Source organism: Ammospiza nelsoni, chromosome 9 (genome assembly GCF_027579445.1).
Source record: "Ammospiza nelsoni isolate bAmmNel1 chromosome 9, bAmmNel1.pri, whole genome shotgun sequence".
Classification (NCBI taxonomy): domain Eukaryota; kingdom Metazoa; phylum Chordata; class Aves; order Passeriformes; family Passerellidae; genus Ammospiza; species Ammospiza nelsoni.
The window spans coordinates 26,151,428-26,175,017 of record NC_080641.1 but is presented as its reverse complement, the minus strand read 5'-3'; the positions used below and the strand labels follow the sequence as shown (position 1 = coordinate 26,175,017).

The window sequence follows — 23,590 nt, the reverse complement described above, 5'->3', positions numbered from 1 at the left end:
CTTTGTCCCACATCGGCACCTTGTTAGGCCTCCCTGCATTGCTGAGTGAGCTGGGGGATCCCCCAAGGGCTGGAGGGGGTGACTCAGGGGCTCTGCCTTCCAGCCAGCAGCTGGAGGCAGCAGACAGGACTTCCCCTCTGTACTCCACAATCCCACTTCCTCATCAGATGGTGTTTTCTCCCACCCCCACAAAGCCTGCCAACTTTTCAAACTTTTATTAAATACAAAACCCCCGGTCTCTATGACCGAACGCTGCATTCAACGTACGCTGAAAAAAGGGTCAGACATTCAAATGTACAAAAGTCGCCGGTGCCCCCCCGCCCTGGCGAGCTGCCCTGCTCCCAACCCCACTGCTCCCAGTCCCCCATGGAGCATCAGGGGTGCTGGGGCTCCCAGTCCCATGGCGGGGCACAGGGCTCCTGCCCTGCATGGTCCCAGCCTCTCCTGGCTGCAGCCCCCTGCCCCTGGCCTGGAAGCGGGAAGGCAGACAAGGGGAGACCTCAAGGAGAAGATTCCCTCCCTGCTAGAGGGGGGCTGGACCAGCCCCCACCAAGAGGCCCTGGGGGATTCAGATCAGCCCTATTTCCCCCACCAGAGGGGGAGGGCAGGTGAGGGCAGGCACAGGCAGGGGCTGCACACACACACAGCACCTGCCTTTGGGGAAGGGGGATGGGATACAGCTGCCATCCCCCCAGCCCTGGGGAAACTGAGGCACAGCAAGGGGCATTCACTAATCAGAGGTCTCTGTTTGGCAGAGCTGAGACAGGGCCCGGCTCTAAGCACCAGACTAAAGCAGAGGAAGACAGCAAGCCACGTCTGTGTGCCCAGCAGCAGGGGCAGTGCCTGGCCAGGGCAGCAACCTCACCCTGATCCTGCCTGCCTGGGGGCCCCAGGCTGCTCCCATCCCCAGCTGGGGCAGCAGTGGCTCCAGCGCTTGTAAAGGGGGAAGCCTGCACCCCACTTCTCACAGCGCCGGTGGGGACCCTCCAGCTCTCACAGAGCAGTGGGATTTCACCCTCCCCACCCAGGGTGCAGGCAGGAGCCGGCATGGACTGGGGGCTCCTTGCCAGGCCTGGGGTTGCCCCCTCCCTCTGTGCCAGGAGCTGCTTGCAGGGCAGCTGGGCTCATCCACCAACACACCACGTATGGGGCAGGGGTCCTGCAAACACACTCGTGGGGATGGGGGAGACAGAGAAATCCTAGGGACCAAAGGGCCGGCTGGGGGGCAGCCGTCTCCAGAAGGCAGCAGAGTAGGGAGAAAACATCCCTGTCCAGTCCTGGCTCTTGAGCTGGGGCAAAAGGCGCCGTGCCCAGCCAGCCCCAGGCACAGGGCTCGCAGTGACAGGAGCCCTAGCCGCGGGCCAGGCGGGGCGGGGGCCTGCCGATCTCCACCGTGATGTTGGTGTACATGGGCTGGCGGGAAATCTCCACCAGCCGGTACTGCAGCGAGCTGATCCCGTCCCGCTTCATCGTCATTTTGGTGTTCTGGATCTTGGTGAATCTGGCAGAAAGAGCAGCAGGATGAGGACGGAGGGATGTCTTGTTGTAGTGCCAGCAGTGCTGGACCTCTGTGGGGGTGAGCAGCCAAATGATCTCCCAGAGTCCCAACTGCCCCAGCCCCGTGGCTCACTCACCTCTGCGGGTTGGGCTCATTGTGTTTGTCGCGCTCATGCTTAATCATGCGGTACCTCCCAATGCGGATGTCGGGCCTCGACACCTTCATGCCATTCAGGGATATGCTGGGGGCCAGGAGAAGGGTCAGTGTGTGGGCACCAGGGTGGGACATTCCCCAGCCCAGAGACCTCCAGGGTCAGACCCCAGGCAAAATAAACCTGTCCCTGGTTAAACAAAGCTGTGCCAAGCCAAGATAAGCAAAGCCAGGCCCCTCCCAGGCCAGTGTCATGACCTAGGGTGCCACATGCCCCATGGCAGTGTGCCCAAAGCACCACTCCCGTCGAGGAACGAGCAGCTGCATTCAGCCTGTGCTGCACACAGGCAGCCATCCATGCACAGCTATCCCTCCCTCCCTCCCTCTGCGGCCCCTGCCCTTTACATTCCCTGAATGCCGCTGCCTAGCCCTTCCCTTGGAGCCCTCCCCTCAGATCAAGGGGCGCCTGAAGCTCTTCCAGAGCTCCACACACTTCTTGTCCCCCACCCTGAGCCCACCTAGTGTGGAAATAACAACTGTGCCACATGTCCAGTGCTCGCACAAGGGTGCCTTGCTAGTTTGGCCACTACAGGCTGGTTACACCCCGCTAGCTGCACACTGCTTCCCTGGGCAGCACCATGGGGAACCCATGGGAGGTGAGGTGGCCATTGTCCAGCTCTGGCTCCCAACGCAGGGTGTGGGGAGACTGGGCTTTGTTCAGCTTGCAGCTGTACTGCTGCCTGCCGGCTGCTGGCAGGAATCACTGTGTGGCTGCTGCACGGCCACCACTGAAATGTTTCCAAGTTTTTAATCTCAGCCCTAGACACATCCAAGTCTAGCATCCCAGCCCCTGTATAGAGCAGAGCCCACAGGCACACCACACTGCAGGCTTCAGCCACAAGAGAGGCAGAAGAGTGTCCTGCAGCCCCCCAGCACCCTGGGAAAGGCCAGTTCCACACACGAGGGTCACAACCCCAAAGCCAGAGTGTAATTAAATCCCTCCCTGACATGTGGCACAGCCCATGTACATCCCCTACAAAACTGGAAACACCGGTGCTGTAAGGGTGCTAATTCAGTGCTCAGTGGGGAGCCTGGTACACCCCAACCAGTCAGTGCTAGTGAGGGGCTGGGCACCTACCGATTAAAGATGTCATCGTCCTCTCCGCCCCAGCCCCAGTACTCATTGGGAAAGCCATTGATCTTCAGAAACTGGGACTTGCTCAGCCCAGAGACACCGCCAAAGTAGCCAGCATAGGGCAGCCTGCAGGTTGACAGCAAATGGGTCAGCCCCAGGAACAGGCAAAGATAGAGGTGAGCACCATGGGGATCCCAAGTACAAGTACCAAACCTTCCCTGTGTCACCCTCCTACCCAGGGTTCTGTCATCTCAGGTCTCTGCCATCTCAGGTCCGCAATTCGAGCCACTGACCTCATGCCTGCCCCAGGTGGCAATCAAGGGTGGTTGCCCTGATGTCATCCCAGAGAGATATTCCAGCCCTGCCTGTGCAGAAACACGCCAGCACCCCAGGGCACCCACCTGAACCCAAACTTGTCCATGCCAACAGCAAAGTGCCGTGGCTGCTCGTAGCAGCGATAGAGGTTGCGATCGTCCATGGGGATGAGATCCACGTCGCTGAAAATGAAGCAGTCATACTCCTCGTCGTCCTTGAGCGCCTCCATGAATCCCACGTTGAGCAGCTTGGCCCGGTTGAAGGTGTCTTCACCGAACTGCAGGGCAAAGCTCAGCAATGCCTGCTTGTCCACCCCAGCCCTGCCACCCCTTGCCCCTGCCCCCTCACCTGGTTGATGATGTAGACACCGTAAGCCACCTTCTGCCGGCGCAGGATGGGGTGCAGGTAGTGCAGCCAGTACTTGAGGTGGTGCTCACGGTGCCGAAAGGGGATGAGGATGGCCACCTTCTGTCGGGGCAGGCAGTCTGGGGGGGTGTACTTGCCACCCTGGCGCACATCAGGGTTCTCCCGCTGCACTCGCTCCATGCTCATGGGAGAGCTGAACTCGATGAGCAGGCGCCCAACTGTGAGAGGGAGGGCCGGGCAATGCCCGCAGGACAGGACACGGTCAGGGTCACGGTCACCTGCCGCTCCTGCCCAGGGCGGCAAAGCAAACAGCGAGGGGGACCTGCAGGGGGGACCGGCACTGCTGAGGGCAGAGAGTGCTCAGAACATTTCCAAAAACAGGGCAGAGAGACTGGGCTAACAAAACCTGAAACCAGCTGTCCTGATACACTTCCAGGCTGGGGTTTCTCTACTATTTCATGGGAAAGCCATACCCAGGGCCCATGGGATAAGGATGTCAGCCATGAGCACCCACCTTAGCCCCATGTTCAGAGTCAGAGCCCAAATTCATCCCAAATGCTCACCCAGCATGTCTCACCTAAACCAGGAGGTGTCTCCTGGCAGGGCTGCAAGGGCTTCTCAGTGGCAGACTGGTTGGTGCTGGGCTTGGTGCTGGGGGACGGGGCCTCAGCACCGGCTGGCCCGTAGCTGGGAACGGTGCCGTTGGGGCGGGACGAGTTGGAGAAGGGGTGGGCGCGCGAGACGTTCCTGGCGTTGAAACGGCTGAAGAAGTCCAGGTGCTGCGCGTAGACGTCAAAATAGAGGATCATGATGATGACGAAGTGGAGCAGGCAGAGCAGCAGCACGGCCTTGCAAATCCTTTCCAGGGTCACCCCCAAGAGCAGCCTGGTCATCTTCTGGGCACGGGCAGGCGGACATGTGCGCTTGGCGGGGCAGGGGGGCGGCTCCAGCCACGGTCCTGATCCTGCCAAGACACCTCACGCTCAGGACACCACGAGCCTGAGCCCCCAGCCCTGGCCAAATGACAGTGGGACAGCAGGAGCAGCATAGGCCTGATGCAGACGGGAAGGGCTTGCAGGCTGGAATGCCAGAGAGCACCCCAGGGGGAATGCTGCACCTGGATCCCTGTTCTGAAGGCACAACCATGAAGATATGAGAGGTCCTCAGGCCCACATAGCAAATCATCTCCTTGCTTTCCCAGGCCAAGACCAGAACAGGACAGATCCACTCCCCTTTCCTTTTCCCACCCATAGAGATTATGCAGACACCTCTAGACATGCCACAAACAGCCTCCACAGGGGTTGAGCCCTTGACAAAGGCTTTGCTCTCCAAAAACAGCCTGAGATGTCACAAGAGCACCACAGGTGTCCCCACCTGCTGCCCCTCTCTGAGGCACCCCACTTCCCAGTTCCCCATCCTGCTCCCACTCCACAGAGCTACACCCCAGCAGCAGCACCAAAGCAGGGCAGCAATGAGAGTCACGCCAGGCTGAGCCAAGCAAAACATCCCAGCCCCCCCCGAGTCAGCGTTCCCCGCCACATCCAGGGGGGTCTGGCATTCAGCCAGAGGTGCAGATCCTCTCCCCTCCTCCTGATGGTCAGGCCTCCTGGGACACTGGACTGCTGGAAGTCAGGGTCCCCTTATCTCCCACATGACGCCTGGAGCTGGGCCAGAGCCCTGCTGGGAAGCCAGCTGGGAGAGTCACTGGAGAGCCCCAGAGAAGTCAAACCATGCGGCCTTTCCCAGCCCTGCCACAGCACAGCCATGCACCCCAGCTCCTGCCCTGAGCCCTGCCCTGCTAGTCCCTGCTTTTAGGGAAGCTGCTGGACACAGCAAAGCAATCTGAAGGGACAGGCACCGGGGTTCACAAAGCCCTGAGGATCTCAGGACAGGCCAGAGCTGCTGCCTGGTCCCTGTAGGACCCTGGTGGCCGGGGGTCTGCAGCAGGATCCCCAGCAGGAGTGCAGGTAGCACCCAACAGTGCTGGCAACCAGTCATTGGCAGCTGCCAGCCCTGTCCAGAGGGGCTCCCCAGGGAGCCACAGGGCACTAAGCTGGCAGTGATGGCCACACTGGATGGGTACGGGGATTGGAGCTGATGTGTGAAGGAGGATCCTCTGCCCAACCCTGCTCTGGGGTGTCCCCTCCCAGTCTCAGGACTGACCCTGGCAGGAAGACCCTGGAACCCACCACAGGCAGAGAGGTGCTGGAAAAAGGTCTGAGCCCAACTGCCCAACCATACCTACCCTCCCTTTGCAGGATGCACAGCAGCACCCCTGTGGATAGGGGGGTCCTGGCATGTGTCAGCAGCACATCCCCACATCCAGTTTTTTTTCTACAAAGTAGCTCTCTGAAGAAAAGCTGGCTTTGCTGTTATTGCTCAGACTTTCCCCTGGATCACAATGCCTTGTCACCCCACACAGAGTGACACAGGAACCTGCCTGTCCCCAGCACCTGCCAGAAACCCTCCCCAAACACCTGTGCAGTGCAAGGAGTGGTGGTGCCTCAATAGCAAGATAGGGATGCAATAGGGAAAAATCAGAGCTGGTTATAGGGGCCCTTTGGTTTGGTCCATGAGGCAAGTAGGCAGTGACACTCAGCAAGAACAAAAGCAAAGCACTCCATCAAGCAGCAGCCACAGGACACCATGAACATGAGTGGGCTTAAACTGCTAAGGAGGGGGTTATGAAATATGATGTCATCTCCCCCCACAGCAGCATCTGTGCAGGGTGTGAGAGGCCAAAAGCAAGCTGGGGATGGGGAGCTGCTCCCCAGGGTTTCAAGCCAGTGCAGTATGTGCCATGGGGCCCGTGATGCTCGTTTTGCAGTGGGTGCTCAACCCCGTGCACTCAATCCTTCTTCCCTCAAGACATCCCATGCCTGGGAGAAGGGAGGCACGGTGGGACCCGGTGGCCCCGATGCCCTAAAGGTGACAACCTGCCGGCCAAAAGTGGGGCGAGGGGCCGCATTCAGCACAACTAACACTCCCCCACCCCCTAATTTTTCCCAGTCCCCGACACATGCAGAAACTTATTTTAAAAATGAGAAACAACCTCAAAATCAGTCTTTTTCCCGAGCCGGAGTGGTGCCGCCCATGAGTGGCCGGGATCGCATCCCGCGGGTCGCATCCCGGGCCTCACCCGCCCGGCCAGGCCTGCCCGCGCCGCTCCACTCACCGCGGCCTCGGGGCTGCCGCGCCGCCCCGGCGCTGGTCAGCGGCCCCCGCCGCCGCCTCCTTCTCTTCCTCTTCCTTCTCTTCCTCCTCCAGCCCCGGCCGCCGGCCCGCGGGCTCCCATGCCCGGGGCTGCGGGGGGCCCAGCCGGCCGGGCCGCCGCACCGCCGAGAGCCGCAGGGAGACGGGGCCGCGCCCGCACGCCGGCTCCGCCCGCCGCCGCCGCACCGGGCGGGGCCGCCGCCACCGCCCGCCCCGGAGCCGCGGGCCGAGGAGGGCAGTCCCGCAGGCACCGAGGCCTCGGGGCGCGGATCCCAGGGATGCAGACACGCCCGGGGGTGCCCGGTGCCTCCGGCTGCGCCGCGGGATGCTCAGCTCTTGGCCCCGGGCGCAGCAGCGGGGACCCTCCGAGCACCGCCGGGACACCGGCACGGGGTGTCCCGGCCTTTCTCCGTTCCCTGGCTCCTCGTTGCCGGAAGGCAGTGCTTCCACGGACCCACCTGCGGCGACTCCCACGCTCCCGGCCGTTGGTGCTGGCTCAGCGACCGTTGCAACTTATTTGTGGCTCCTTCCCCCCAACACCACCCTTTCTATGTTTCATTGCTAGGAAACAGCGGGAATCTCACTCTCCTTACCACAATGGCATAAGTGAAACATCGTGGTTTGGTCCCACCACAAGTTCGGCCCACCACAAGGAGTTTTTGCACTGTCTGCAGCCTTTCCCTTCTGCCACCCGCTCAGCTCCCTTCCCCAGCACTTGTGCCTGTTTAGAGCAGCCCTGTGCCCCGAGCCCCTTCCTCCTGCCATGCCTGGCTGCTCACCCAAGCAAGGGCTTTCCAGCTCCCTTCAGCAGACAGCCTTTCAGCAGAGAACCGAGTGGCACCTACCCAGCCCAGCCCTGTTCCACCCCTGCAAACAAGCCCTGCTGAAAGCAGTCCAACTCTTCTCCAGCTCTGGGTTTGGCTCCTCAGCAGGTGGCATTTTTATCATCAATACCTACACATGGATACCGAAATATCTTTTAACTCCTGCTGCTGGTGGTTTTCTAAATGAGACTAGGTGTAAGATCCTGGAGCCTTGTTTTAGCATTTTTTTTTCTCTGCTTGAGCAGCAGGTGTTTAGTCCAAGTCCTGGAACCTGAGTGCACACCTAGAACCACAGGGCGTGCACACCTTATCACTGCTGGCTATGGTAGGCAGGCTGTGGGTCACCCTGAAAGTAGCCCTGATGGGTCCCATGTCCTTATAAGGGGCCTGTGGGCAAGTCTGGAGCCCACTCCCCAGCCAAAGCTGTGATATTCACAGGCAGGATTGGGAGAGTGGAAAAGCACCTTATGGAGGCACATTTCTGATAGCAGATGCATTTCTATCTGGGCAGGGCAGGGCAAGGCCCATTACTGAAAAACAAGTGGGTGAGTCTTTCGAGACAGCTGCTAACCAGGAAGATGATTAACCCACACAGCAACTTCTCTAACTCCAGCACAGTACAGCCCCTCCAGCTCCAGACATCTCCTTCCTGAGCTTGGTGTGGATCTGATGAAATGGCTCTGCAGCTCCCACACAGAACAGGCAAAAGTCTGCCCACACCTGACACTCTTTCTTCAAACCAGGCAGGGCCCAGTTTGTGTTCTGCCACTACACAGGTGTCACATTGCTCCTGTGAGAGCCTCCAGCCCCAGGGGACATCCAGCACGGGTAGCAGAGGCAGTGGCTTGGTTTTCCTCCCACAACTGTCATGCAACCAGGGCTGAAATTCACTGCAGCCCCAAAACTCATAGGACAGTCTGGAACAGAGGCAGGAGAGCAGCAGATCTCAGAGGGGCCATGCAGAGGCAGCTGCCCTAGTTCAAGGGCAAGAATCAGCAGACTCCAGCAGTCTCACTGCTGCCCCAGCCTGTGGCATCCACACAGGAAGAGAGAAGGACAGCTCCAAGAGTGCATCTGCTCTGACACAGCACTGGAAGATCAGTGCTTTCTCTATGAAGGTATACTGGTAGAAGAACAGTATGAGGGCCTTGTGCTGGATACAGCAGATGCAGCAGCCTCCAGGCTCTCAGCAGAGCACATGCAGAAGGACGTTGTTCTTCCCTTCCCCCAAGCAGCAGATGAGCTGCAAGTCCAGCTGTCTACAGCCAGCTTCCCCACACTATTCAGCACAGCTAGGGACAGGGAACAGAGCCAACACAGTGTCCCCACCCCTGGGACCTCTACCTGGACAGAGGGGCACTGCAGACTGGAGTGCCCCAGCATGCAGCCCACAGTCACACCAGGGAGCTGCTGGCTGAAGGATGCCCTTTGAAGGGGCAAAAGTTTCACTTTGTTCTTCTGGTGCTCTCCAGCTACACAATGGGGCTATGGACACTGTGTACACCCCCCTACACTAAACTACCTGGATGGGAGCTGAAAAGCACAAAGCAGCTTGTGTTGGGCTGCTAGGAGCCTGGCAGAGGCAATTCAGAGCTGCCTGCTGCCTGTTCCAACAGCCTTGTACCTGCTCCAGGCAGCAAAGCACAGCTCTGCGTTCCCACAGCCCAAAGAGGGTGGCTCTTGCAGCCTGAGAAAGCAACAGAATTAACACCACACAGGCAGGACAGCACCAGGCTCCTGGAACAGGACAGGGATTTTGCCAGAGGCACAGAGAGGAATCTCTGGGGGAGCCCAAACCAGCAACTGCTCTCAGCAAACCTCCCCAGCATGCACAGGGAAGAGAAAGAGCTGGACAAGAACCATATTTATTTCACTGACACAGGATTGCACTGATGGTCAATTCTACACACCGGGGACGGGCAGCAGCAGGGCCCCACGAGCTGGGCCAGGCTGCTGGGGGCAGAATTCACACAGAGAAATTTGTTTCTTCCAAGGGGCCGACTGATCTGCAGGACGGGGCTCTAGGCGGTCAGGATCCTGCTGCCAGTGCCAGCATCGCCCACCCCAACCGAGTATAGAAACATTAAATAAGTATGTACAGAACCTCTTGGGGTGCGCTGGAACAGGCTGAGTGCAACAGGGCTCAGCCCATTTTTACTTTAGATGTCTGGAAAGAAAGAAGAGAGGTTAGGTTGTGGCCCACAAACCCCAGCTCAGCACCCCAGCCCCACCCAAGCACCCCAGGACCATCCAGAAGCTGCAGACAGCATATCAGGCCTACTGGTAAGACACAAATGTCACACAAGGTGCATGCAAGTTGACATTCCCAATGACAGAAGGGCCATCAGAAGGGTTCCCAATGTTGCAAATAGGCACAGTAAGGTCTGGGAAGAGCTGTGCCACCCCAAGCCTTGTAAGCAGCCTCCCCATCCCAATACAGAGATTGTGCTGAAACCCAGGTGTGTCTCCCTGGGGCTGGAAAGCATCCAGGGTGACAGCACCTTGTGCTCACTCAGGCCTGGTGGCCTCAGGAAGCAGGTACCTGCAGGATAGCAACGATGACCCCAAACAGCCCTATGGCACTGCCAAAGATTTCCACGATCAGGATCTTGACGAAGAGGCTGGCATTCTGGGCATCAGCCAGGGCAGCCCCGCTGCCCACGATGCCCACACAGACCCCACAGAAGAGATTGCATAAACCCACGGTCAGACCAGCTCCAAACATGGAGAAACCTGTGAGAGAGCAATGCTGCAACAACAGGATGTAACCCCTGCCACCTGCACCCAGGACATGCTGCAGAAGCTCTGTCTCAAGGTGACAGAAGACCAGGAGCTGCCAAGCCCCAGCAACGCCCTGTTTGGGGAGCAGGATTGCTCCTAGGTGTGCCTCAGTCCCACAGTGCCAGGTCACTGCTCCACCCAGGGAAGGAACAGTGCTGCTGCTGCACAGCACAGCCTGCTGGGCACAGGAGGTGCTAGAAGAGTCACATGTCCTTCAGACACCAGCAGCCGACCATGGGTGGGTCAGAGGTGGGGTCAGGGTGTGGCAGTGCTCACAGAGACAGCACCAGGGACCCAGAAGTCCTTACCTGCGTGGTAGTTCCTGGCTCCAATCTCTTCTGGGGTGACTCCATTGAAAGGCTGAGAGAAAGCACAGGACCTGGGTTAGTGACAAGTCTGTGGTCTCTGGAAGAGGTACCTGTCCCTGATAAGCCTCATTTTAGCCAGAGCCAGTCCCTGATTCAACATCATGGCTTCATGGAATCAGCCTTGTCTGTGCTCTCCCAACCCTCTCTTTATCACAGGCAAGGATCCCTACACAGACCACCAGTCCAGGGGCTCCCAAAGGCACAAGAGTGTTCCCAGTGCCCACAGGGCCACCCCTCACCATACTGGCCCAGGACCAGCTGTGCCATCCCTGCACCAGCCCCATGGCCTCGGGTGCTCCCATACCTCAGCCATGTTACTGATGACTATTGCCATGATGATCCCGTAGATGGCCACGGCCTCACAGAAAATGATGCTGTGGGAGAAAGGCAAAGCACAGCACTTCAGTCAGTCTCACCAGTGTCCTGGGGGAAAGACCCCACCCCAAGGAGCCCCTACCAGTTCATGCCCAGCCAGCCAGACCCTTCTGTAGCCATATGGGAAGCTACCCACTGCTTAACTTTCAAACTAGGGGAGGTGCCAAACACAAAGGCTGGATGCTGGTTCTGCTGTGGCACCTGAGTAAGCTGCAAGGATCCTGTTGGAAGCAGGCCTAGGAAGCCTTGCCCTTCACCAGCCTGTTTCTGCTCCTTGTGGAAGGGTTGTGCAAGGAGAACCCTTGCCTGGACAGGATGTGTGATCTCAGGGTGTTTGTTTTGAACACACTGGGCTCATTCACAGTGTGATATCACACAGTGACCCTTCAAAGCAGCACTCTGGCTCCTTTAGGGCTCTTTGTTTTGAAAGCAAACAGCATCAGCAGCTCAGCAAGGAGCAGCCTGCCAGCAGCACCCAGCTAGAGAGCAGACAGAAGCCTCTTCACTGGGTTGTGACCTGCCCCACTCAGGTGCAACACAAGAACCAACCCCAGGTGTGTGGGTGCTTACCTCACCAGATTCTTTGTTTTGATCCGCGGGGCTTTGACTCCACCGCCAATGATGCTGGAGCCTGTGATGTAAATCCCCCTGTAGCAGACAAGGGTGGTTGGTAGAAGATCTGGCACTCACAGAATTCTATACAGAAGCCAGGATCTTTCAGCTGAGCAAAGAATCAGGCATGCAGCTGGGGGCACTGAGCATTCAGCTGAGCCACTCCCAGGGTATGGGTGGCCCCAGGCTGCACCACCTACACCAGCAGAACTGCTGGGGCACAAGAGCCACCATGGACAGCCCATGCTCAGGGTACAGCTTCCAGAGACTTCCCTGTCTTTCCACTGCCACTACTGCCCGTGGGCTGGTCCACCCAGACCCCCCAGCAGTCCAGCAATTCAGCCCCGGTGGTGTGGTGACCCACAGTCCCACATGTACACACTGCTCTACCCTGCTCTGCCGTGGGAAAACTGCAGTGCATACACAGCTACCAAGGTAGGACAGCAGGAGAGTGCTCAAGAGCCAGTCCCACTCACCAGGCAGCTCCCACCACAGACAGGGAGATGGCCAAGCCAATGCCCAGGTTGGACCACATGTAGGGTGAGGTCTCTGTCAGAAACCTGGAGAGGAAGAAATGTCCTGAGTTAGCACACAGGCTAAGCCCCCACAGTCGCATCACACAGCCTATCCCAAACCAGGTACCCCTCCACCAAATCATGAAGCCCAAGATGGGTTGGGCAGCCAGACAGCAGGACATGAGAACCTCTGTCTGCCAGCCAGAAACACAGGACCCTCACCTGCATGGATCAAGGTCTTCCTCCCAAGCCCTCACTGTGAAGCAGAAGCCTGGGCTTGGAGACATGGAGGGCAGAGCAGCAATAGCTGCACCAGGACCTTGTAGGGAGCCAGCCACAGGAGCACAGGGGCTGCATCCATCCCACCTCCCGGGGAGCAGAGTTCCTGCTCACTGCAGCTCGGGTTCTCCTGCCATGCAGTGACCACTGCCCATCACCCAAAAGCAAGTGCTGCTCCTGGGAGGCACTGCCAGCCTCTCACACAGCCCTAAGGGTGCCCGAGCTTACAGGGAACTCACCAAGCCACATCGAAGCGGAAGCCCAGGTCAAATATAGTGTAGCAGATCCCTGGAAAGCAAGAACAAGATGGAAACCTCCAGGGAGGCAGCAGCTGGATCCAGCACTGCCCGTTCCTCCCCCACCTGCACAGCCCCAAGGCAAAGGCCCAGGAGCACAGCACAGCATGAAGGAGGGTTACTGGGAATACTGGCTCAAGCATGCAGAGCTGTGGGGCAGGGTGTGCCCTCCAAATCCTACCCCTGTGATGCCAACACTTCCACATCAGCACACGACAGACAGCCTGTGCCTGAGGTACTGTCAGACCCCATCCCAGTCTTGCCCAGAAGATGATCATGGTTGTTGTCACACCCGTTTTCCATTCCCTGGCCCTGCTGAGCACCCACAGACCATGCTGAGCTACGGGGTCTCAATCCTCAGCCCGTGGCTCTCCAATGGCTCAGCCCTGCTGGAGAGCCACAGGGACCAGCTGTGAGCTCTTCCCTGCCACAGGAGGGACAAGAGGAGCCAGGCTGTGCCCTGACTGACCATCACATGCTGCTACATCACCATCCCATCACGTTTGTGCTGCTTTCCAGGAGCCCACCAACACAAGAAGCTCCAGCTTTGCTCCAACACCCCCTTTCCAAGGCTGTGGGTTCAAGACATGACTGTTGTTCTCAGCATTTTCCCCCAGGATAATTTCCAGATAAATTTATACTCCAGCACAGATGGGAGACACCACACCACTGTCCTGAGAAACTTAGAAAAGCCTTTCCTTTCCAAGGAGGGCTTGCCCTGCTGTGCTCATCTCCCACCAGGAACCACAGCCAAGAGTCACATCCCAGCACATCCTTGCACATGCAGAGGTGCTGCACCAAAACCCTGCCTTGCTCTGAGCTCCTGAGTGGGAAACATGGCTGCAGACCAGGAGAGACACTTGCTCTTTGCTGGAAAAGGGAGGGTGACCAGCCCTAAGGAACAGATAAGCACAGGCATCGTGGCACTGTGTGCTCCATGCCAGGCACAGGGGGACGGGACAGCTCTGCCATATCTGACTGTAACCAGTCCCTGCCTGCGTGACGCTGATCCCGCGAACGGTTGGGAAAAGAGGAAATGGGAAACCTGTGGAACGCTCCGATGCAGCAGAAAGGTCACTGCCCGTGTCCCACTGCTCCCTTCCACCCCAGAGCAGCAGCCTGGAAGTAGGGGGTGATGGCAATCTGCCCAGCAGAAATGTGGGGGCAGGACCATGCCCTTCCCTGAGCACAGCAGGACAGCTCATGCCACTGGAAGGGCTCAGCACTGCAGATCCCTGGCAGCAGGGATGTCTCCATTATTCTTATGTGCTCACCCCTCCATGTGCAGCCCAGGTCTCAGCACCCCACAGAGCACCCTCAGGAGAGTACACAAACACTGTCAGGCCCCATAATGGGAGGTGGTAATGCTGATCACTCTCTGTGCCACAGATTTGGGGTACCCCCCTCCTCTATAGAGACACACAAGAAGAAGAATGGTGCCAGCACAGCCAAGGAATACAGAGGAAAGCCACAGCCCAGCCTGCACGTCTGGCAACCTTCAAGGATGATCTCTAGTGCTGGGTCCAGCCAGTCTGTTTACTTGTGTTTTGGCTTTGCTGCTTGGCTGTCAGAACAGGAACTGAACCCAGCCAGCCTCAGCTGCCTCCACTCCCCAGAAGTGGTAAAAGAGAGCTACAACCAGCTCAGGGCAGGTCCTCAGGGCACCTTTCATCTCTTCAAGAACAGGTGTAACCTTAGATTCATATGCAAAAGAAACAGGGGAAAGGACACTCTCCTGTGAGCCCTGACTTGCAGCCCTGAAGCCAGAAGGACAGAAGACAGGGCAGCAGGACTGAAGGATCAAATCAGGGCTTAGGACAAAGACAGAAAACACAAAGAGACACTGCTGCAACACTGCGTGGAGCAAGACCACTTCCTGCACGTGGTCTTTCTCAAAAAGGGACTGCAACAGGGCAGGGGAAGTTCAGACTAACTGGGCTCAGCTCAGCAAGATTTTCCAACAGTCTCACATGCAGAGGGTGAATGTGCACTGCTGTGAGCTACATGATTCAGAGAGGCCAGGGAGGCAGCCCTGGGCCCACAGTGGGTTCACCAGGCACTGGAAACACGAGGGAGTGAGACACCCCTCACTCCTGACTCTCTCTCCCCTCACCCCAACACTGAAGCAATGGCCAAGGTTTCCCCAGCCTCTGCCTGGTTTGTGGTCACTTCATTCTGTGCTAAGAGAAAATAACCAGCAGCACCAGCACAAAATCCACCTGCTGGCCCTAGGGCATTAAATCCATCCTCCAAAAGCCCAACACCCTCAGCAGCACTGCATGGGCTGCCATGAAGCAGCTCCACCATCATCCAAACTGCATGTTCTCTCATGCAGCCACAGCCTGGCAGAGCAAGGCGATCTCTCCACCCGAGAGACATCAACCAGCAGAGTCTGAAGCACCGGGCTCCTCCTGCCTTCACCTGCCCCGATCTACCGAACCCCCTGACCGGCACCGGCACCCTTCTGCTCTCGTACACACAGAGAAGCAAATCAACTGCTCAAGCCACACACGCTCAGAGCTGCGCATCCATCAGCGACTGGGGGTGACCCGGCACCGCTGGGGCTCCGGGTCAGCAGCCACAGGCCCGCTGGGGGTGACCCGGCACCGCTGGGGCATCCGAGGGCACTGCCCAGGCTGGGGAGCCCCCAGCAGCACCCCCGGCCGTGCCGGAGAGCACGGGCCAGCCCCACGGAGCGCCGCGGCCACCGGGGCCCGACAACGCTGCACCCCTCACCGCCCGGCTGCCTTTCGCACATCAAAGCAACCCTCCCGCCCTCCGCAGCACGGGCAGGAACCGCAGCCGCCCCTCGGGCCCGGAACCCCCTGCCGCCCCCCGGCTCAGCCCCGCAGCGCAGCCCCCGGACCCCCCTTCTCCCCGCCCCGGCGCTGACCGACGCCGAGCAGCGTGGTCCAGAAGGCGAGGCCGAGCCCCGAGTAGAGCAGGGCGAGCCCCGTCATGGCGGCGGCGGCGGCGGCACCGGGCGGCGCGGCGGGAGCGGATCGGGCCGGGTCACCTGACCCCCGCGCGGCACCTGACCGGAACTGCAGCGCCCGCACGGAAGTACCGGAACGCCACCGCTGCCACCGCGCCCGCCTATTGGCTGCCTGGTTTGACAGTGGCGGGGAACTACACACACCATAATGCACCGCGATCAGCGCGTATTTCCATTGGCTACCGTCACCTCTCCATCCCGTTGTGGGCGGGGCTTGTGGGGGCGGGTAATGCAGAGCCGAGCTTCCATTGGCCAGTGCCGCGCTGCAGCCCGGAAGCGGGTCCCGCGTGCCACCATGGCCGCGGTCTTCAGCAGCGATGGGGAGGCTGCGCTGAGGCGGGAGCTGTGCACGGCCGTGGCCGCGGCACCGCGGAGCGACCTCGACGGCTTCTACGAGATGGGCCGGGCCGCCGCCTTCGTACGGGATGGCGGATTCCGTAAGGTGAGTGGGACCCAGGGTGGAGCCGGCGGGGGGCTGCCGGCCGCCGCCTCACAGGATTGTTAGCACTGGGAGGCTGATCTGAAGATCATTCTGTCCCACCCCCTTGCCGAGGCAGGGGCACCAGAGCAGGTTGTACAGAAACGCTCCCAGATGCGTTTGCAATGTCTGCAGTGCTGGAGGCTCCACGACTTCTCTGGGCAGCTGTTCCAGCGCTCTGCCACCCACAGTGTAAAGAACTCATTCCTATGTTAACATGAAACTTCTTTTGCCTTGGTTTATAGCCATTGCTCCTTCCTCTGTTCTGTTGCTGGGCTCTACTGAAAACAGTCTGGCATTGCCCTCTTGGCACCCACCTTTGAGATATTTATATTATTAATGAGATCTTTTCCTCGTTCCAGGCAGGACAGGGTTAATTTCTGCAGTAGCCAGGAGGGGACATGGCCACGACCCAGAGGTTACTCTGTCCCACTTGCCATCACTTTCTGGGGACAGGGAAGGGGTCCTTCCCGGCTCCCAGAGTGTGGCATGGTCAGGTATAGTCAGAGCCCTGCATCGAACACTTGTGTGTGAATCATCTGTTTCTTGTACATTGTTATTAATAGTAGTGCTGTTACCACTGGTTTTCTTATTTAATGTGCTGTTTCCAGTAAAGTGCTCTGATCTTGGCCTGAGATCTTTACCCTTTGTGCTTCCAATTCTCTACTCCATCCCGCTGCAGGAAGAAAGAGAGGAAGGAGCAAGGGAGTGGCAGCGTGGTTTGGAGAGGCTCAGTGGGAGCACTGAACTGGGGAGTTCCATTCCTAAACCACAACAGATCTCCTCTCGGTCTTCTCTTGACCAGACTAAACAAGCCCAGCTCCCACAGTCTCTTCTCACAAGAGAGATACTCCAGACCCCCGTGTGGCCTCTATTGGACCTTCTCCAGCAGCTCCTTGTCTTTCTTATACTGAGGAGGCCAGAACTGGAGACCGAACTCCTGACGTGCCTCACCAGGGCCAAGTAGGAGGGCAGGATCATCACTCTGAACCTGCTGGCCACACTCTTGCCAGTGCACTCCAGGATCCCATTGGCTGTCCTGGCTGTAAGGGCCCTGCCAGGTCCTTATCTGCAGAATTGTTCTCTAGTAGGTCAGCCCCCAGCCTGTGCTGGTAGTTGGGGTTTTGTAGTACCCTGCACTTGCCCTTGTTGACCCGCATTAGGTTTCTCTCTGCTTAATTCTCCAGCCCATCAAGGTCCTGCTGCATGGCACAGCCTTCAGGTATATCAGCCACTCCCCCCAGTTTCATATCAGCAAACTTGCCCAGGGTCTATTCTATCCATTCTATCCCCTTCTGTCACTTCACCTCACCCTCCCCAGTGCCTCACTCCCGTCTGCCTCTCCCCTTGCTCCCGCCAGGTCGCCCTGCAGTTCCCTGACGAGCTCCTGGCAGACGCGGTGCAGGTGGCAGGCGGGCTGGAGGCAGCCACCGGGGCCGAGATGTTCGTGCTGGGAGACACCACGTACGGCAGGTCCGTGTGGGGCTCCTGGGCTTCCCCCGCGGGCAGGGACGGGGCAGTGCCAGGGAGGGGAGGGGGCTCCGTGCTGCAGAGCCTATCTGACACCGCGTTGTTCTCCTCGCAGCTGCTGCGTGGATGAAGTGGCTGCCGAGCACGTGGGTGCCGAGGCGGTGCTGCACTACGGCCCGGCCTGTCTCAGCCCCTGCAGGAAGCTCCCGGTGCTGCACATCTTCGGGCAGCAGCCGCTGGACGTGGGACGCTGCGCAGAGGCGTTCCGGGAGCTCTACCCCGAGCAGCAGAGCTGTGTGGTGGTGCTCAGCGATGTGGTGTACGCCCATGCGATGGGTGAGTGCTCCGGGGCAGGGAGGGGGGCTCTGCTACTGCTCTGAGCTCTGCAGGGCTGCCAGGGTCAGACCAAGCAGGCATTCGTTCCCCAGACACTGGCAGGTTTGATTTCTGTGTTCTCCCCTGATCTGCTGCACCTTCTCCACGTCAGGATTATGGCCAAGTTTGGTTCTCACTCCTCTCTTTCCTCAGGTGAGCTGGAGCAGCAATTGCGCCCCAAGTACCCCAATGTCATCTTCTCCAGGCTGGTGTGGGGAGACCCTCCTGGCCCCGCAGTTCCTGGCGAGGAACGGAAGTTTGGTCGCCAGTTCCTGGTGGAAGCTGCAGGAGGGCTTCAGGACTATGCCATGTTCTATGTGGGAGCTGAGGGCCTTGCCCTCAACAGCTTCATGCTGACCTGGAACCGCTGTCCTTTCAGTTCCTTCAACCCCAGCACTGGCTGCGGCCGCCGCGAGACCCTCAACGTCAACCGGGCCCTGATGCGGCGGCTGTACCTGGTGGAGCGTGCCCGGGATGCCAGCGTGGTGGGCATCCTGGTGGGCACCCTCGGCGTGGCGGGCTACCTGAGCGTGCTGCAGCACCTCCGGGAGCTGCTGGCCCGGGCTGGCAAGCGCAGCTACACGCTGGCCGTGGGGAAGCCCAACCCCGCCAAGCTGGCCAACTTCCCAGAGGTGGACATCTTCGTCTTGGTGGCCTGTGCTCAGAACTCCCTCCTGGACTCCAGTGACTTCTACAGACCTGTTGTGACCCCCTATGAGCTGGAGCTGGCCTGCAACCCAGCCCGTGAGTGGACGGGGAACTACCTCACAGACTTCCGAGACCTGCTGCCAGGTAACAGCTACAGACAGCTGCCCAACACCCTCCCAGGGCATATTGCACCCAGCTGCCCTGCCTGTAGGCTGTGCTTGCTCCAGGACAGATGGGCCAGGCTAACACTACCATTCCCTGGCAGGTGCCTGTGCGCATGTTGAGCTCCCCCCGGCTGTTCCTGCAGAGGAGGCTGTTCCCGATGTCTCACTGATCTCAGGGAAGATGCGAGCTGCCCACCTCTGTGACCCCCCCTCCTCTCAGCTGCCCCCCAGCACCGTCCTGGCCTGCAGGGACCAGACACGGGCGCTGGCAGAGATCAGCCCCGCAGGTTGGTGTTGGTGCCGTGGTGGGGCTGAGCGCTGGTGCAGGGCAGTGCCACCTTCTTGCTCTGGGTAACAATTCCCTTTCTCCTCCCAGCCTCCTTCCTGGAGTCCCGCAGCTGGCGGGGCCTGGAGCAGCAGCTGGGACAGACCCCGGTGTCCAAGGCGGTGCAGGGCCGACGAGGGATTGCCATTGCCTATGAGGATGAAGGCTGTGAGCAACGCTGATTCAGCAGCACTGGCACCCAGCCAGGAGCGGGGCTGTGAGGTGCCCTGCCATTGGCTCCCACTGCCGGCACCTTGCTGGATGCAGCCTTTGGTCAGTAATACTGCAGTGGGAGAGCAGGAGCTGCATGTGTGTTCAGGAATGCCTGTGGCACCCTGAGGCTCACGGCCAGGGCAGCAGCAGGGCCAGGAGAGACAGGCACTTGGCCCAGAGCCAGTCTCCGAGGGCTCCTTCATCCAGGGCAGCTTTGTCCCTACATGGAAAGGTCACAACTTTGCAAGAGCTGACAGTGCTGCGACTTGAGGCTTTTGTGGACTACTGCTGCTAACTAAAGCTGAAGAGGATTTGTGAATGAACTGGTTTTTAGAATAAAACATGGGCTGAGGAGCACAGACGTCCCAAAGTGAAAAACGTATCATAGTGCCCACTGGGGAGCAAAGCCCTGTGTGTCAGCTACCACCAGCCAGAGGGAACAGAAAACCAGAACCAGGACCTCTGACAGTAAAAGCACAGGCTGGGCTGGGGAATTAGGGCAAGGGCAGGGGAACTCTGAGCATGAACAAGCCCCATAACTGCTTTTATGGATGGGAATGGGGTGCGCACATCCTGTGCTGCAGGAAGGACCCTGTGTTTGGCAGGGGTGGAGCCCAGCCTCCCTCATGTGAGGCAGGGCTGTTTATGCTCCATGCTGGGCAAGCAGGACAGACCATTTTTTGCCATCCCTCCCAAACCCAGGGAGACACTGAGGTGTCCCAGCCTTGATTTTACCCCTCCACTCAGTTTTTTTCCCCAGAGGGAAGAGGCAGGCAAGGTCTGGGCACTGCAATAACGACAGCCACAACATAGAAATATTCTTAATATAATTAGGTGCAGGGCCTCCCCCCTCCCAACCACACGTACAAATGAGCAGGGGGCAAGTCCCCCTGCCCAGCCAGCCACTGCTGCAGGCACAGGGTGGCCTCCCTGCTGCGGGGAAGGGCTGGTAGCCCGGGGACAGGACAGCCTGTGCTGGGGCAGCTCTGCCCAGGCTTCCCCTGCCCCACCACCACCTCCTGCAGCCAGCACTCCTGTTCCCTGCGAGGAGGGAGCATGCTGGGGGAAACAAAGATGCTGACACCGAGATGTGGCCACCAAATCTAGCTGAGGAGCGTCCCGAGTGGGTTAATTCTAGGTGGAGGGTTATTCTATGAGCCGTACTGCAGCAGGGCAGGGAGGATGGGGGGGCTTTTCCTTGTGGGGAAGAGCTGGTCCAGGCAAATCGTCCACGGTCCTGGCCAGGTGCTCAGTAGTCTGCTGTGTATTCTGTACCATGCAGCCCTCGGCACAACAAGGTGAACTCCTTCACCATCTCCTTCACTCGCCGCTTGTTCACACGCTCTCTGCTGAGACACAGGGATGGGACAAACATGAAGTGGGACAGCTGCACTGGGCCATGCAGGGGGGTCATTCCTGTGGGAAATGTGGGGCACAGCTGCCAGGGCAAGTGGCACACAAACCTGAGGATCTGCTGGCTGAAGTTTTCCTTCTGCTCCGGAGTTACTCGGGCTGAGGGGAAGCCATCCTGCTGCATGGCCTCCTTGATCCAGACACTCAGGAGGCTGAAGCAGTGCTTGTTCAAGGCAAAGAGGATTTCTGCAAAGTGATCCATGAGGCTGCGGGAAGCCTGGCCACCGATGCCCTGCCACGGAGCAAATGACACGCTGAGCCCACATTGTCACTCCCTGCTCCCACCCACGCTGCTGGGCTCTCTGCCCCTGGCTCTGCAGGCATGCTCTCAGGAATAGAGCCCAGTGCTGCCTGGGGAGCCCGTGGTGCAGCATCTCTCACCTCCAGCACTGCCTGCAGCAGCGCTTTGCCATTCTCATGCACGACCTGTCCCACCGGGGCGATCTCTCCACAGCGGGGCAGCAGCTCCGTCTGCAACACACAGGCCAGGCTGCTCAGTGCCAGCACAGGCTCCACACTGCAGCACTGCCCAACCTCAGCCCCATGCCCAGCTCTCAGGGAGGACTCCACAATGGCATCATACTCACAAAAAAGCCACAGGATGCTTTGACTGTTGGGGCCTCGGGAAACTTGAGTGAAAGGACACCTGCAGGCAAAAATTACTCAAGTTAGCAGCCAGAAAACCCCCTGGCCATCCCAAATCAGCCCTGTGGTCCCCAGCCCTTCGCCCTTCCTGTTTTGCACCCAGTTCTACAGGAGGAGCAGGCTGGCTTCTCCTCAGGGTAATTTGGAGCACATGCCCATGCCCATGTACTCACCACACTGAAACACTGCTTTGACATCCAGGTTGCTACACAGGAAGAGATCCGGCTTCCTTTTCAGAGCCTGCAAGGCACACAGACAGGCAGCATGAACCCAGCGCTGCAGAAGCAGCCAGGAAGCCTCCAAGGAACCCAGTGCCCCAGACAGTCTCTGCCTGGCCACACACTTACCTGAGCACACCCCCAGGAAAGGGCAGATTCACACAGTACAGCAGGAAACCATCACTTTACCCCTCCCCAGAATATAATTCAAACAGCCAGGCAGTTTGCTACACCCAGGATCTGCTGGCCCCAGGAGCTGAGGAAAGGTGCCACAGTGGTGTGCAAACACTCAGACACAGAGGGCTCCTGCCCCATCAGAGCAGATCAGGCAGCAGCACTGCTCCCAGGACAAGGGCAGCCATGCAGGGCTCAGCAGAGACCAGCCACCCATGTACTTTTCTCCTCTCCTGAAGATGCTGGCATCCCTGGGGTCACAGCAACTAGTTCAAGCAGTAGCCCCAGACTGCACCAGATGATGAGATGCCAACATTTCTTGGCAATTCCTGAGCAGCAAGTCTGAGATCAAGAAAGCTTGGGGTTTTTTAATGCCACACAATGATTCCACCAGCCACTGTGCGGGTCAGGCACTGCTGCTGGAGACACCCTGAGCTGTAGTACCTTGTGCAATGACTTAGTCCCCCTGGTGCTGGCACTGAGCAATTACTAGGTGGAAATGTTTCAGCCCGCACCCTCCACTCAATGGGAAGGGTTTTTGACCTGCCTCAGTGAGCCCTGCTGTATTAGGCAGCCACATCCATACCCTGACCACCATGCCCACTGCTGCAGAAAAGCACTGGGAATGGCAGCCATGCCTCCTGCCCTGCTGTCACTGCAACACCAGGGACAGCAGCCATAGCACTGGAGCAGCCCTGCTGTGTGCCTGGAGCTCAGAGAGCAGCATACCAGGGCAAGCAGCCCTTGGGCTGAGCTCTGTGTGGGGCCACTTCTACCCTCTGAGCCTTTTCCCAGGGATAAAAGCAGGGACAGCTCTCAGTCAACAGCACCCAGGACACACAGCCATCTGCCCCTGTGGTCTATACTTGGAGCAAAACAGACTTAATTCCTACCCCATCTTCTCCAGGGAAAGTCCAGAGCCATCTGCCCAGTGCAGATGCTGGAAAACAAGAAGCTGAGAAGCAGGTTTCAGAGTTACTCCATCTCCTTTCTGACCTTTCCTATCACACACTGCAGAAGAGGATTCAGTTTTGGGCACAGAAGGCATCGCTGTACCAGGTGGAGATGGCACAATTGCAGGTACCTCTCCCTGCTGGATACAGGCAGAGAGCTTCATGGGGCGACCAAGGGCCACGTTATACCTGTGTGTGTATATACAGGCTGTGCACCACTGCTCCTGAGGCACTGGCACCAACATCTGCAGGTGAGCTGCTGGCTGAGCAATGGTTTAGGAACATATCCACTCATCGAGGCTGCTGCTGTACAGCTGGCCCCATACAGGACAAATGCTTGCAAGAGATGTTACAGTTTTAGCCCTGGGACACTAATCCTGCTGGGGCCCTACTGTGAGCTCCAGAGCAGGGACTGTAAGCCTTTCCCCTAGCAGCACCTTGCCCAAATGCAGCTGGCTCCCATAACCACCTAGCTGCAGGTTCCTCCACCCTGCCCGTCCATGGGTTTTAACCTGAGTCCTGCACGCTCCAAGTGTTCCATCTGGCACAAGTCTTCCAATGTGCTCAGGTTCCCACCTACCTGCAGGGTGCTTCTCCCAGCCAAACCAGACCTGCTGCAGGCAGAGCCCCCCAAGTTCTCCTGCAGATTCACTGCAGCATCTGCTCCTCACTCCAACAGTGCCGGGGGGAAAGATGTCAGTATTGGGACAGCTCCTTCCCATAGGACACTTAGCAGAGTGCAAGCCCAATGCAGACCTGGGTACATATACCTAAGTCTAATGTAAAAAGAGA

The 23,590-nt window shown here is 58.7% G+C and overlaps 4 protein-coding genes across 8 annotated transcripts in view; 1 reads left to right on the top strand and 3 right to left on the bottom strand.

The window, feature by feature from the left end:
• Nucleotides 1-288: 288 nt before the first annotated feature.
• On the bottom strand, nucleotides 289-6,823 carry B4GALT2 (beta-1,4-galactosyltransferase 2). 2 transcript variants are annotated; one of them, XM_059478682.1, is made up of 7 exons: nucleotides 6,517-6,739; nucleotides 4,042-4,428; nucleotides 3,447-3,682; nucleotides 3,185-3,375; nucleotides 2,787-2,909; nucleotides 1,635-1,739; nucleotides 289-1,501 (listed from the first exon to the last, which is right to left on the bottom strand). In XM_059478682.1, the coding sequence occupies exons 2-7, from the start codon at nucleotides 4,355-4,357 to the stop codon at nucleotides 1,351-1,353; spliced, it is 1,122 nt and encodes a 373-aa protein (XP_059334665.1). In that variant the 5' UTR covers nucleotides 4,358-4,428; nucleotides 6,517-6,739; the 3' UTR covers nucleotides 289-1,350. The 2 variants fall into 2 exon arrangements, with proteins under 2 accessions (XP_059334665.1, XP_059334664.1); XM_059478681.1 differs by having other exon boundaries at nucleotides 290-1,501; nucleotides 6,640-6,823.
• A 2,527-nt stretch (nucleotides 6,824-9,350) lies between these two features.
• On the bottom strand, nucleotides 9,351-15,756 carry ATP6V0B (ATPase H+ transporting V0 subunit b). 3 transcript variants are annotated; one of them, XM_059478126.1, is made up of 8 exons: nucleotides 15,621-15,756; nucleotides 12,671-12,719; nucleotides 12,114-12,197; nucleotides 11,596-11,673; nucleotides 10,955-11,024; nucleotides 10,591-10,642; nucleotides 10,044-10,234; nucleotides 9,351-9,668 (listed from the first exon to the last, which is right to left on the bottom strand). In XM_059478126.1, the coding sequence occupies exons 1-8, from the start codon at nucleotides 15,685-15,687 to the stop codon at nucleotides 9,645-9,647; spliced, it is 615 nt and encodes a 204-aa protein (XP_059334109.1). In that variant the 5' UTR covers nucleotides 15,688-15,756; the 3' UTR covers nucleotides 9,351-9,644. The 3 variants fall into 3 exon arrangements, with proteins under 3 accessions (XP_059334109.1, XP_059334108.1, XP_059334110.1); XM_059478125.1 differs by lacking the exon at nucleotides 15,621-15,756 and having other exon boundaries at nucleotides 12,671-13,615; XM_059478127.1 differs by lacking the exons at nucleotides 12,671-12,719; nucleotides 15,621-15,756 and adding an exon at nucleotides 12,375-12,545.
• Nucleotides 15,757-16,067: 311 nt separating this feature from the next.
• Nucleotides 16,068-19,731, top strand: DPH2 (diphthamide biosynthesis 2). The gene is made up of 6 exons (XM_059478551.1): nucleotides 16,068-16,164; nucleotides 17,561-17,673; nucleotides 17,786-18,006; nucleotides 18,199-18,837; nucleotides 18,959-19,144; nucleotides 19,234-19,731. The coding sequence occupies exons 1-6, from the start codon at nucleotides 16,120-16,122 to the stop codon at nucleotides 19,362-19,364; spliced, it is 1,335 nt and encodes a 444-aa protein (XP_059334534.1). The 5' UTR covers nucleotides 16,068-16,119; the 3' UTR covers nucleotides 19,365-19,731.
• Nucleotides 19,732-20,205: 474 nt separating this feature from the next.
• IPO13 (importin 13) overlaps nucleotides 20,206-23,590 on the bottom strand; it is a 31,097-nt gene continuing 27,712 nt past the window's right edge. Inside the window, exons 16-20 of one of the 2 annotated variants that reach the window (XM_059478050.1) lie at nucleotides 21,627-21,693; nucleotides 21,396-21,454; nucleotides 21,190-21,279; nucleotides 20,859-21,040; nucleotides 20,206-20,744 (exon numbers count right to left, since the gene is read on the bottom strand). In XM_059478050.1, the coding sequence (XP_059334033.1) occupies nucleotides 20,645-20,744; nucleotides 20,859-21,040; nucleotides 21,190-21,279; nucleotides 21,396-21,454; nucleotides 21,627-21,693 (498 nt within the window). In that variant the 3' untranslated portion in view covers nucleotides 20,206-20,644. The remainder of the gene's footprint in view (nucleotides 20,745-20,858; nucleotides 21,041-21,189; nucleotides 21,280-21,395; nucleotides 21,455-21,626; nucleotides 21,694-23,590) is intronic. The other variant, XM_059478051.1, reaches the window with a different exon arrangement.

Coding starts and splice junctions, on each gene's coding strand:
- DPH2 (XM_059478551.1), top strand. CDS start 16,120: ATGGGCCGGGCCGCCGCCTTCGTACGGGATGGCGGATTCCGTAAG. Junction 18,838..18,958: donor CTTCCGAGACCTGCTGCCAG/GTAACAGCTACA, acceptor ATTCCCTGGCAG/GTGCCTGTGCGCATGTTGAG. Junction 19,145..19,233: donor GGCAGAGATCAGCCCCGCAG/GTTGGTGTTGGT, acceptor TTCTCCTCCCAG/CCTCCTTCCTGGAGTCCCGC.
- ATP6V0B (XM_059478125.1), bottom strand. CDS start 13,005: ATGATCATCTTCTGGGCAAGACTGGGATGGGGTCTGACAGTACCTCAG. Junction 12,198..12,670: donor TTCCGCTTCGATGTGGCTTG/GTGAGTTCCCTG, acceptor CTTCCTCTCCAG/GTTTCTGACAGAGACCTCAC. Junction 10,643..10,954: donor TCATCAGTAACATGGCTGAG/GTATGGGAGCAC, acceptor GCTTTCTCTCAG/CCTTTCAATGGAGTCACCCC.
- B4GALT2 (XM_059478681.1), bottom strand. CDS start 4,357: ATGACCAGGCTGCTCTTGGGGGTGACCCTGGAAAGGATTTGCAAGGCC. Junction 3,376..3,446: donor GTGTCTACATCATCAACCAG/GTGAGGGGGCAG, acceptor TTTGCCCTGCAG/TTCGGTGAAGACACCTTCAA. Junction 1,502..1,634: donor AATGAGCCCAACCCGCAGAG/GTGAGTGAGCCA, acceptor TCTTTCTGCCAG/ATTCACCAAGATCCAGAACA.